We start from the raw sequence: 12,892 nt of genomic DNA on the forward strand, positions 1-12,892 counted from the left end.
ATATATATATATTTGTAAAAGAAAAAAGATCAAACATAGTTAGGATATGTTGTAATAATATTAAATGAAGAGAGTTAATGAATGGGGGATAACTATGTAAAAACCATCATTACATTTAAATTAAAATCATAGCTACAGTTACTGTTTATAAAGGTTACAATTATGAAATGTCTCATCTGTATGTAGCCTAAATGCAGAACAAAATCTAATGCACTAAAATTACCCTGTATGTATGAAATAAAAATAATGAATAATCCATAGGACTAAATAGCACACAATCATTCAATAAATGTACATTCAAAACATGTTTTTGTATAAATAAGCAGGTTCATTTATTTGTCATTAGACTGTCACTCAGTTTTCAGATGTATAAATATAAAGTTTAAACATTTTCACAACAAACAGAAGCACATACAGACAGAAACATTAAATACATAATTAATACTTTCAGTTGGAACAAATCAGCTCTTATTTACATAATATGTACAGAAACAGAAAAATGGTCCTCCGCTGCAGTGAATGAAAATGATAAACGAAATCCATTTAACACTACGTTTACTCCTCTAATACTTTATTCGTCTAATCTGAGGGCTTTAAGTGTCTGTAGTAGTATTTTTTATTAAGTATTAAAGTTTTACTACAGATATCTATTGTATTATCTGGTATCTTTTAAATAAATCATATAATAATTGTAGTTCTTTTTTTCCTGAGGGAATTGAACAGCTGGTGCAGTTAGAACTTCAGATGGACGAATGTGGAGGAATGTAAATGGATGGTTTTTGGCCTCCGTCCATCAAATAGACTACACACAGAAAGGAAGAAAAATCTATCTGAATGACCCAGCTGAGCCTTAAAATAGTGTTTTCATAACTTAAAATAAAAAAATACAACAATAATCAATCAAGAAATGTTTGCAAAAACTACATTTTCCAGCATTCAAGTGGTTTGAGCTCCAGTCTAGTCCACTTATATTACCAGGAAGGGGAATCTGTGGGACAAATATGCTCAACTATGGAAAGTCATTGCTGCCACAAAAAACAATGCACATTTTATATGGAGTCAACATAACAACTGGCTATGCATCTCCACTCACATTTTTGCATTTCTGTCACTTATTGTATTTTGAAGAAAATCCACTATCTTATAAGTTGACATGACAAAACAATTGAGACGGTCTCTCTTGTAATTAATATTTACAATATAATTGCAATTATTATTTGATACTTAAATATGGAGCTGTTATTTTTATCATTCCTTATTTTACAGCTATTGAATCAAGATTTAAGAATAAACTTGTTTGCTCTGTAAGCCCTGTCTTAAGAGCTTATTATGTCTCATGATCTTCATCAATGCATGGAGCATGCTCAGTGTATATTAAATCTATAAATGAGATCTATAAAATATTAAACTCTGTTTGTTGATTGAGAATGAGAAGTGGCTAAAGATTACTTTTTTCACTTTTTAAATGATAAACTACTAATAAACCTTCACACTCATCTTTTCCTTTTTTTTGACAAGAATGAGCTTCCATATTTTGACTTAAGGAAATAAAAGCAGATGTGGAGGGATGTTGAGAAAACTATAAAATCTTAACATGTGATGCAAACAGGGTGTTAAGAATCAGTTCAGTCGCTATAACATCACTTTCAGTGTGTGTGTGTTTGTTTGTGTTTGTGTGTGTGTGTGTGTGTGTGTGTGTGTGTGTGTGTGTGTGTGTGTGTGTGTAAAGATCTGATTTGTAGGAGTGGACTGTGTGAGAGGATGTGAATTGTCCCAGGTTTGAGGGTCTATAGGACTTGGTAGATCAGGTTGGGGTCCTGGCTGGCAGTCGGAGAGGGGACCCGAGGGGGTCCGGGTGCTGCTGTCTCCCCCGTCTGGTCGCTTGGCGGGGACCCAGGCCCCTCCGCAGCCGGCATCAAGCTGCTGTTGTCAGTGGAGATTCGCTCCACAATGCTGGAGAGACAGTCGAGACTGGAGACCACCGATCTGCGGTCACTCTTCTGACCACCTGCAGATAGAACCAAAAACTAGAGTTAATACTTCAGTTATGTTTTCATTAAAAATGTGGGTTCAATTAGTTTTAATGCAACATAACTAAAATGTGGACACTTGCAAAAACAACAAAATCTTACTTAAACTGATTTATAAATCAGCCTACAGTGATAATTCAAACAAACAAAAAGAATCTGTTCAAAAATTAGTTCATCTCAAACAAATTTTGTCCCATAATTGAATATCTCAAATTTAGGATGACAGTTATAATAACAATAACACAATCTAGTACATATCAGACTAATCTCCGTGTTACTTTAAGTTTGCAGGCTTTAAAGAATTCAGCTTTGGAAACCTGGTGTGTTTAGTGTCTTTTCTCATGAGCTTTTTCAGTTTTACTAACAGAGATGAATGAAGTGGTTCATTACTTGAATTAGTGATTATAAGTGGCCTGTTAGCTGGTTATGGCCCTTTGCTCTGTGGATTCTTACCGTTTGCAGTCTGGGAGAAATAAGTGCTGCTGTCATAAGTTCCTCTCCTGTTGGACTGACAGGTCGGCCCGTTAAAATCCGTCTGAAGGAAGAAACAGAGACACAGATTCAGGGAGGACTCTCCACAATATTTAAGCTCCAGTCACACACACAGGGATAATCTGACAAAATAAATCATTTCATTAGATAATAATGAAATAATATGAAGACACTACCAAAGGTTAAGTGAGAAACAAAAAGGTAGAATAATTCCCATTTAGCACAGAAACCCTAGAGAATTATAAATATTTGAAGTATTTTGTCTTTTTCAAAAAAAAAATTTTGGTTTAGTTTTCCTGAAATGAAACGAAAAATTACTCATCGTATTAACTTATTATTAACTAATGACAAAACGAGGTCTATCTACAGTCCCATGTGTCAGAACCCGAAATTAAAAGGTTAAATTCGTCTAAACACGTTTCACATTTTGTTCAATCTATGCCCCTCTTCAAATTATTTTCTTAACATTTAATTGCAATATAAAATAAAAAAAACATAGATAAAATAAAACACCACTTTTAACAAAGAAAGTCAGCGGTTGCTATGTATTGTAACATGTGTCCTATTAACGCTCTAACGAAATACAAACATGTGGGTGTTTAAATTAAATGTGTGATGTGACGATTTCTTTCTGTATTTTAATCGTGAGGGAAAGCTACTGAAGTAAAAGAAAACCGTGTGTGCTGTGAAACGAAAGGATTGATCCCCTTATGACGCAAATGACAGATAACTACATAGTTATGAAGAAGGGCGTCTAACTTGTACTGTGCGTAAAAGGTGTTGAAAACAGTGGCTTGTGTGGTTTAATGTATTTTACACGGGGTTTTGAAAACCTCCGTGTGGCTGTAGGTCAACGCGTGGGAAGTGTGTGGTCAGAGCTAACGGAAATATGAAGACATATTTCAACAGTAAATACAAATAACGACCAGGGCTAACAAAAAGAGAGTAACACGTCCATGCGTAAAGACTCGCTGGAGAAACTCGTGGACATATTACATCCAGTCGAAGCGCACACCCACTCCCCCTGAGTCACACCTGTCAGTCCCTGAACTCACCATGCCGTCGGAGCAGTTGGAGCGGGGGCTGGAGGCGTCTGAGTCCCCGCTGTAGTGCTCCAGCACCGGGTAGAAACCGTCGTCCTGGCCGCCGCGCAGCAGCGCCTGCAGGGACTCGATGTAGCTGATGGCGTTGCGCAGGATCTCCACCTTGGGCAGCCGCTGGTTGGGGTTGGCCGAGGTGCAGCGCTTCAAGTTCTCGAAGGCGTCGTTGACCTTGCTGAGCCGCCGGCGCTCCCGCATCGTGGCCGCCTTCCGCCGGTCCGCGTTGGTGGTCTTCCGCTTGCAGGCCTTGCAGGCCCAGAGCAGGCAGCGGCCCGCCTGGTGGTGCCCGCTGGGGGCGCGGACGTGCTCGTCGTCCTCCCCCTCGGCGTGGTGGTGGATGTGCAGGAGGGAGGACGGCGAGGAGGAGGAGGAGGAAGGGGAGGATGAGGATAAAGAGGAGGAGTCGTCCGGCTTCAGCAGGCCCACATGGACCAGCCGCGGGTCCAGGTCCTCGAAGAAGTGCATGTCGCTGGTGTTGAAGCAGGGGTCATCATAGAAATCATCAGCCGCGGGGATGGGGAAAGAGATATCCGACAACTCCATGGTTCAGTCCCCGGCACACCAAGGAAGAAGACAAATCCAGTGGGAGACACAGGGAGTCTTGAGACAGAGACGAAAGCAAGAAGAAGAAGAATTGGCAGAAGACAGTGGTGCAGGCTGAGTGTTTTCAGGGGGAATGTTATGTCCTGTCACAGACTGGTGTGTCCCCTCAGCTGTCTACTTGGACCAACTTATACCTGGGGCACCCGGGGGGGCGGGGACCGGGCGACCATGTCCACTGGGGTCTGACCAATCAGCGGCCAGCGGGAGGGGTTTACAACTTCACGGTAATTAGTGTACAATTACCCCTAACAGAGCAGGGTGATGTGAGCTGCACACAGTGGGGGTGGGGGGGGACACACACATGTGGACTGCTTCATACTGAGAACACATAACGTGCTTATTACCATCACAGCACAGTACAACACTGTTTGTTTTAACTATAGATTTCTCTAATACAATTTATTATTCCTCAGAATCAGACATAGTTTATTCAACCGGGTGGGAAATTGGGTAAATGTAAATGTAGTTGTTCATTAATACATAATATTTTCATGTATAATGCTGCAATCTTTTTTAAAGAATTGTTTTCCTGTAAAGAAATAAACATAATTTAACAAATTAACTTTTCTTACATTGATGAAATGTGATGGATAAAATAAACCCAATTTTTTTGGCTGTTTGATTTTTTTTTTTTTAAACAGCATGTCGTTTAAAAATTGAAACTTAAATCTATAAACCTACCTAGTAAAAATAAAGTGGGCTAAATAAGTACATGTAACCAAACGAACAAAAATAAAACTTAAGTAATAGGAGGCATATAACCTAATCCTAAATCTTATTTTAGTGTAACCCCCATTAAGCATTTAAAGGCAGTCTAAAGATATATGTTTTAATTTTTTTATACATTCAAAATACACTAAAAATAATTTAGCTTTGAAAGTGTTAATTTACAGGATTTTATATGAAAACACGTGTTAACTCTGCTATGAAATTATCATCATTGTAGCAGATATGTTTTAAACATTTTTTTTTTATGTATTTACCTTTTTTATTATTTACTAATACTAAATAATGTACCCTAAAGTTTACGTCAAATAAGCTAAAGTTGAATCAAACTTTAAAGGTTCAGTGTGTAAAATGTAGTGGTGAAGTTGCATGTTGCAGCTGATCACCCCTCACCTCCCCCTCCCCTTCCAAACATGAAAGAGAACCTGCAGCATTCAGTTGTCATAAAAATTCAAAAGCTGTTTAGTTTGTCCAGTCTGGGCTTCAGTATAAAACATGGCTGCCTCCATAGAGAGGACCCGCTCCTGGTGTAAATATTAAGTATTAAAATAGAAAGGGCCCATTCTAGGGTAAAGAAAACAGAGATTTGTAGAATTTAGATGAAACACACTAGTGAAAACGTCACTATGGATTATTTTATATTCAATTTCTCCCATCATATCTATGTCACCTATATCTTACACACTGAAGCATTTTAAAGGGATAAAGAAAAACACTATAATTATATTTCATAAAAATTATAATCTTACATTCACATCTAATACAAGTGGAGAACAGACAAACGGGACGTTTTAGCTCTGCTAATGTTATTTAGCTTAAGGATTTAATTGTAAATGCATTTCTATTAATCGCAACTGGAACGAAAACACGTTCTTTTTGAGTTTAGGATCCTCCTCAGTTCAGACTGTGACGTCAGAGCTGCTTCATATGTGGAGGAACATCTCACATCCAAACTAAGCTGAAATGCCTTTGGCCACTGATCATATGCAATGACTTCACACAGCCAAACGCCATTTTTAAAGAGTGTTAATACTGCATGAAAGTGTGAGCCTGGTAATCAAGTGGAAATGACATTGAGTTTAATTTTAGACCTGAGTGTTTGTGTCTTTGTGTGTGTGCAGTCAGAGAGATCCACTGAGCTCCTCCTCCCCGGCCTGCAGCTCTCAGCTGTCAGCACAGCACCCACCATCCACACGCGTTTACAAGCAGACTTGTGATTTTCACTGAACATGCAGCAAACTTTGCAGATCGGTGTCGTGCAGCTGCAGCAGCGGTGATCTGCAGCTGGAGGGCGCTGCAGAGCAGCGCACTGAACCCACTGCAGACCCCTTATAAACGAACCACTCGACCTGTGCCAGTCAGGAGTGACAGATGGTTAGAAGCTCTGCTCTGTGGATGTCGCACACAGTATTCAAACCCTCCACTCATAGGATTATCGCTATCACTTCAAATTGACTGACAGGCCTTTTAACGCAAGGCCTCACCCCTGACAACTAAATAACTAACAACTAACAATCAAAAGTTGTGGATGCTTTTTGCTCATAATAATGTTTTTGTTATCTCAATGTTAAGTTCAACACACTTTTTTATGCATAACTAAGACATTTAATAATAATAATAAAATAATAAATGTATAAAATGTCAAATGACTTGTAGTTACGGTAAAACATGAGGGAAAACACTGATGAACACACTTGCTTCCACTTCCACTTTATTATAAATTGCACAACAAGTCTGAACCTATTGAGAATCAAGTCAGCAGTGGTGTACAACAAACTTCTTCAATACATTCGGGCTTCTGAAGCTCTGTCGAAATAATAAAAAGTCAAGAAACAAGAGTTTATGATTAAAAAGTAAATACACTGGGGATAAATCATAAAAAAAAGTAATTTATCTGTTGGAATACACACATTCACAAGCAAAGATGTGAGTAGCAGTTTACATGTAGCAGAACCCTGTATTGTCCCTTCGCAACTGGCTATAAATACATTTGGGAAACATTCATAGTTCTCTGAATTATTAAGTAAAACTAAACCTTGTGTACAGGGCCTGGTTATTATCATCCAAAATGCAACTACAAATCTAAGATTCAAAAATAATTGCCAAAGCTGCCATTGAAGTTAGCTGCTGTCTCAATGTTTGTCGGTTAAAAGGTTTTGTAGTTAAAATTCCTCAAAGGATAGTGTGAAAAATATATAGTCTTAATATAAAAAACGTGGAGAAATTTACATTATATTCACTTAGGGTTAACCCAAGCTATCACACGATAGAGCCAACAATATGTATATAAGGAATGTTATTAATAAAATTTGGCATGGATATACATTTTTCAACTTTTATGGAGATAGGCTAACAATCCCCCCTGCTTTCAGTCTTTGCTTTAAGCTAGGCTAAACACCTTCTGGACATATTTCTGCACTGAACACAGAGAGATGAAAATTATTTTCATCTGGACCCAAATGCAGTTCCTGAAATATCACACAATATGTCCGATTTTTATTCAGAGGAGACGAGTATCATACAGTATACCAGCTATGTCTCCCTTTAAGGTGAAGCAGATCCATCATCTGGTGAGTTCTTCCTGAAGCTCATTCAGGATATACTCCCCAAACCCTCTCGTTTGGTCACTGGTGCAGCCGATCCGACGGGCACTGGTGAGCAGGTCGCCTAATAGTTTGAGACGGTCAACCCGCGGCGCCAAGAAGTGGCTCTTCACAACGCTGGCGGTGTGCGGGTCCCCGTGCTCGCGGGCCAGCTGGCTCAGCTCCACCAGCACGCCGGCCTCCTCTTTGAGCTGGAGCAGCAGCAGCTCCAGAGCTGGTAACACGGCACAGACCGCCTCACAGCCCGGCTTCTGACAATCAAAGACACACAAATGCCACGATAAGATTTCACGTTATCACTTTCTGGACAAACCTCATCTGTCAAACAAGTACATTTTTTTTAAATGTCATGGTCAATTGACAGATTCAGTAGGTTTTAGCACTGGAGCTTCCCAATCCTCCCATAGATTACTTGTGCAACCTTAAGATTAAAAGACAAATGTTGGCATTGGAGTTTCTGTGTATGGAATTCAAACAATGGAGACTGAAACTGAGCCGATCACGTATACGACCACTGTACTGACTGAGGCTGAAGGAGTGTGAGTTGTGAGTCACACTCCCAGGGAGGTGAACTGCAGGCTACAAGGTAGGATATGCAGCTACGACATACCTGCAGACGTTTAAACAGTATAAACTTTATTTTTTCTCATGCTGCACTGAAAACATGCAGGTTGACAGACTTTCTTTATAAGTGACAATAAAATTGAAAACCATTTGACCCACTTTTACTTCTAGTGCAGTGTTAATGAATCTCATCATGATTAGATTTGTTTCCTGATCGTATTTGAAGTGGTAAACACAAAGCATGTAATTTGTTTGACTTCAAAATAAAATTGCCAGGATGCACAAATCAACAGGATGCTTCAAACTGTAACTGCATGAAATGGAGTGTGAGGCTGAATCAAGCTGAGCAGTAAAGGACTCTGAGACATTGTGTTGTCTTAGGTACACTGCACTAGAGAGACGGATAACGAGGTGTCCCAAAATGCTGCTGACTTGGCCTGGGCCTCAGTCCTGAAACGATTTTACACGACTCATAAACCTGGGGCGGTGGTCGGAGGCCACGCTGCGACGCGCCAGTGCCACCGCCGAAGCTGTTGGCCATCTGGAAACACCATCAGCGGCCACAGTCTCTGCCGCAGCATTAATCTCGCCAATTTTCCGGAACTGGTGGGGGGGGGGGTGTACACCCCGACCGGCTTACGGCCAGAGCCAGGGGCAGGTCTTTAGGGGTTTAACCTCCCTCCCTCTCTCCCTTCTCCTCTGGCCTCTTGGTATCTTAACCCAGCCCCCTCACCCACTCCTGTGTCGGCCCAAATGAAGTGCTTCGCTCCAAAATGAGATCTCTGCCATTTGGAGTAAAAAAAGAGACACAGAGAGACAGAGAGACACCTGCTCTGACAAAATGACGGATAGCACAGGAGGAAAAATAAATCCTCATGATGGGACGTTTAAGGGGAAACATGAGGTTGCTGGTGGTGTAAAACGAGAAGGCAGTTACAGACTGAAGCTCTTCTGTCCCTCAGATAAAGTTCAAATCATAAATTTTGTCTCAAAATGGATCCACAAATCAGCTCTTCACAGCAGATCATCTGCACGCCTCCGACGAGCCCACCCCCACACAGCTGAAGTGTCTGTGGACAACAGATGCTCTTGACCCTGACCTCTGACTAACCTCTGTGTTACACAGTACACTTACTCAAACACTGCACTTAAGTACCATTTATAAAATACTAGTACATTTACCCAACAGCTGGAACGACTGGTTACTTTACAGTTAAATATTTTACCCACGAAGCATACATGCATCTTGGAAATAAATGACGTCTTGTTATAGATGTCAAACCCAACAGTATAAGCTAAGAAACAAGATAACCTATCAACCAACTAAAACATAGTGTTTACGCACACTCATAGATTTCAGTTCGCTTAATGTGCCTGATTGTTTTTCATTAACCTGGTTTCATTTCCTGGTGAAAATGTTAAACAAATGCCCTATGTCACAATGTCCAAGAAAGTGATGAAATAATTCCTGCATCTTCTTCTTCTTTGCCAAGATCTGAGGCAACATTTTATGAGTTGGTCCATGTCCCATTCTTCCACCAAATTTTGCGCAAGCAAGAAAAAAAACCAACCACCCAACCAACCAAACAACCAAACAACCACCCAACCTACCAACTAACAGGGGTTAAAACACAACCCTACTGGTGGGTGGTAAAAAGAATGCCTCCCGAACAGAGCCATTCTGCTTAATCTAGCCACAACAAATCAATTCAATTTTATAACACATATTAATATTTTTTCTTTACAAAGGACTTTCACATAAAACATCCGAAAACTTGTAATACACTTTTTGGAATGTAAGTAATCATTTGGGAAAGTTTCATGGTGAAAACTATTGGATTAATTAACTATTTACGAAATTTAAGATATTCATTTCCCATTAATTTCCTCCATTGACGTTTCAAAAAAATCCTTATGAAAAGAGTCTGAGCCTGGAACCAGGTCGACCAGCTACGAGGTGACTAGAGCAAAATATATATATATCGGTAAACAGAAAAGGCAAAGAACAGTGTAGTTATATATTGTCATTTGTATCTTGTATGTATGTCTAGCGTTAATTATAGTGTAGTAACCTTGTGTAGTAAGTAGTGTAGTGTAATTTTGTGTAACCGTGTTTTAAGCCTAAATGTCCACACCCGGAAGTGTTGATGCTAGCGGACGTAGCCACACGATGGTGTGCCAGAGGGTCCGTGAACACACCTCAGAGGCTATCAGAGGACACTAAGGCTTAAAAGGCGGTGTAAATGACACCGTTTCAAGTCGTATATGAATGTGAAGAATGCTCGTGTGGATGACACCATGGATGGAGGCATATATTATGTTTTTTCTGTCGTTTTATTACGTCTAAAGAAGAGGTTGCGATTGACTTCAATTGTATTGGATTTGGCTGCGACTCGTGGCTTCTACAGAAGCATTTAGCATTTTTTCACAATGTTATAGCTTGTGGTGAATCTACCTCGGATGGTTTCCATATTAGGGCTGAAAATCTAAATCTCGAGTTACTGTATCGGAAACCTTTTTGATTTGATCTTTTGACATCATTGATGGAACAATGGTTCAAAATAATAACAAACTCTTCCTTCCTGACACTTCTCACCTGGATGTCTTTGCCGCAGTATTTGCCCCCCCTCTCAGCCAGGTAGCCCAGCATAGCCTCGGCCTCAGCTTGCTGCTTCAGCGCCTCCTGGTGGAAGAAAGCAGCTACACGAGGCAGGGCAACGTCATCCCTCTCAAACACACTGGCCTGAAGGAGACAAAACAAAGGCCTCACAGTGACACACTCAGAGTGACACTCACACGGCCCATGTACTCAGACTTCTTTCTTTCTTTAACATTTATAGACACACTCCCGCACTTGTGACTTGTGTTTTTGGTCCTTCTTTTACAAATATTCATGAGCATAACAGTGACTTGATATTAGACAGACTTAATGCTGCACTGATCAAAAGTTACTATATGTGCTGAAAGGGATTATAGCAAAAACTAAAGCCCTGTTCAAACTGAATATGTCGAAAAGAAAAGGTGCCTTGGTCGACAGACTCTCAGAAATAAAACCTCCACATGACTGAATCTCAAGGACAGAACCAGTATGTCCTTTGCTGCTCACTCAGTATACCAACTATGCACCATTCCCTGGCTCATGTCTCATAGGCTGAATCCAAATGTCCACCATCCTCTGGACCTTCTGCTCTTGGATTTTGTCGAAGGAACATGTCGTGTCTTGTGTGTCCCTCCTCATCATTTTTGTGAGTTTACCAAGGACGTTAAAACCTCAAGTGTTCGTGGAGATAAACAGAATTATTATTTGTATTATTATTATAACATCATTAAATATCACTTTTATTATTTTCATTGTAACAACCAGTCTGTCACAGCTTAAATTTGATGGTTACACAACTGTTCCTGTCCTCCCCTCTCTTCACCCCTTCTTCACCCCCATCAACAGGGGCCCCTTACACCAGCCTAGAGATTATAACTAATCCAAACTATCCAGCCTGTTCATATTCTGTCTGTGCAATATGAAACCATATCACATCAATAAACCTGTACAACATAACTCAAAAACTGTTTTTAAATTAAATGTGGCACTTATTTGTATCAAATAGAATTATTCATAATATATTAATATTTGTTTTTGTTTCACATAATCACGTTCATACTACTATGGATCATTGAGCAAAGTCCCCACCACAACGGAACGTTTGAGGCCTTGTGGATTTGAATAAGGAAGTGTGTGCAAATGTTCAGAGGGGAAGTGAGAAGAGGTTAGGAACGTCTTTTCCCTTTTTCTTATCCAAGGGGTTGAATTTCATTTAATTATTGTGAGATGAATGCAATTTTGTTTAGGAAAAAAAATATTAAACAACAACTTTAGTAAGAAAAGCAATCTAATCAACTGGTGGCTGAGAACATTATTGTTGCTTTCACATTTTACGAATAAAATGGGATGGGCTAAAATAACTTTTCGTTAAATCACAATATTTAGAGATACTGGAGGGAAAGTGTTTCTGTTTTGCATTTGATCTTACTCATACGTATTTATTTATATATATTTTGTTTCTATTTTGGTAAAAATCCCAGCCACGGTCCTCTGACAGAACAGAGATCTTCTGACAGTGGTACAGGATCGGACGTGTCCCCCGCAGCAGAGCAGCCTTCACGAGGACGGGTGTGTCTCCTACCAGAGCCTGCAGTTTGTACGCTCCGTCCCACATCAGGCCGCTCACGCCGCACAGAGCCTCCTCCACGGCGGCGGGCAGGTTCTGCCTGACCCGGCTGCTGCCCTCGGAGCTCGGGTGCGCTGTGCACTGAGGCAGGCTGCTCTTCAGCTTCTTCCCTGGGGGCTCTGCCATGTCCCCACCCGGACACACAGAGCGCTGGCACTTCACTGGGACGGGCTACGATGACAGGCTGCGGAGGGTCATACGCATACAGATCCAGGTGATGAACTCACGCCTGCGGAAAAAGAGCAGGAGCAGCGCGTCTTTCTCCCGCAGACCTGAGCCCCAGCGGAGGATAAATTTAGCCCGCACGCGTCGACTGTTTCCCGGTCAGCTGCTCAAGTTCATCCGGGGCGTCTGAGCTGCAGCCATGAAAACAGGAAATATTATACAGTGCAGTGCAAAAGTCTTATCAAAAGAACCAGTGATGGAGCCATCAGTCTCCTGTTTGATTTATTCTGTTTTACTTGAGAGGTCACAGTGCTCAGATTTACTGTAAAGTTTTCAGATAAGAAACAGAATAGAAGAGCATGTCCCTTCTTTTGACTTGATTT

General features: G+C 40.6%; 2 protein-coding genes across 2 annotated transcripts; both read right to left on the reverse strand.

Annotated features, from left to right (window-relative positions):
* Positions 1–307: 307 nt before the first annotated feature.
* myod1 (myogenic differentiation 1) lies at positions 308–4,340 on the reverse strand. Its single transcript, XM_035157079.2, has 3 exons — positions 3,578–4,340; positions 2,484–2,565; positions 308–2,008 (listed from the first exon to the last, which is right to left on the reverse strand). Exons 1-3 carry the CDS (start codon positions 4,163–4,165, stop codon positions 1,788–1,790), a joined length of 891 nt encoding a protein of 296 aa, XP_035012970.1. The 5' UTR covers positions 4,166–4,340; the 3' UTR covers positions 308–1,787.
* A 2,305-nt stretch (positions 4,341–6,645) lies between these two features.
* Positions 6,646–12,678, reverse strand: zgc:172145 (Ferritin light chain, oocyte isoform-like). The gene is made up of 3 exons (XM_035157091.2): positions 12,300–12,678; positions 10,715–10,861; positions 6,646–7,805 (listed from the first exon to the last, which is right to left on the reverse strand). Exons 1-3 carry the CDS (start codon positions 12,468–12,470, stop codon positions 7,515–7,517), a joined length of 609 nt encoding a protein of 202 aa, XP_035012982.1. The 5' UTR covers positions 12,471–12,678; the 3' UTR covers positions 6,646–7,514.
* Between the last annotated feature and the right edge of the window lie 214 nt (positions 12,679–12,892).

This window comes from Hippoglossus stenolepis, chromosome 5 (assembly GCF_022539355.2).
Source record: "Hippoglossus stenolepis isolate QCI-W04-F060 chromosome 5, HSTE1.2, whole genome shotgun sequence".
Taxonomy (NCBI): domain Eukaryota; kingdom Metazoa; phylum Chordata; class Actinopteri; order Pleuronectiformes; family Pleuronectidae; genus Hippoglossus; species Hippoglossus stenolepis.

Coding starts and splice junctions, on each gene's coding strand:
- myod1 (XM_035157079.2), bottom strand. CDS start 4,165: ATGGAGTTGTCGGATATCTCTTTCCCCATCCCCGCGGCTGATGATTTC. Junction 2,566..3,577: donor CCAACTGCTCCGACGGCATG/GTGAGTTCAGGG, acceptor TTCTTCCTTCAG/ACGGATTTTAACGGGCCGAC. Junction 2,009..2,483: donor TTTCTCCCAGACTGCAAACG/GTAAGAATCCAC, acceptor TTCTATCTGCAG/GTGGTCAGAAGAGTGACCGC.
- zgc:172145 (XM_035157091.2), bottom strand. CDS start 12,470: ATGGCAGAGCCCCCAGGGAAGAAGCTGAAGAGCAGCCTGCCTCAGTGC. Junction 10,862..12,299: donor CGTACAAACTGCAGGCTCTG/GTAGGAGACACA, acceptor TGTCTCCTTCAG/GCCAGTGTGTTTGAGAGGGA. Junction 7,806..10,714: donor ACTGCGGCAAAGACATCCAG/GTGAGAAGTGTC, acceptor TTTGATTGTCAG/AAGCCGGGCTGTGAGGCGGT.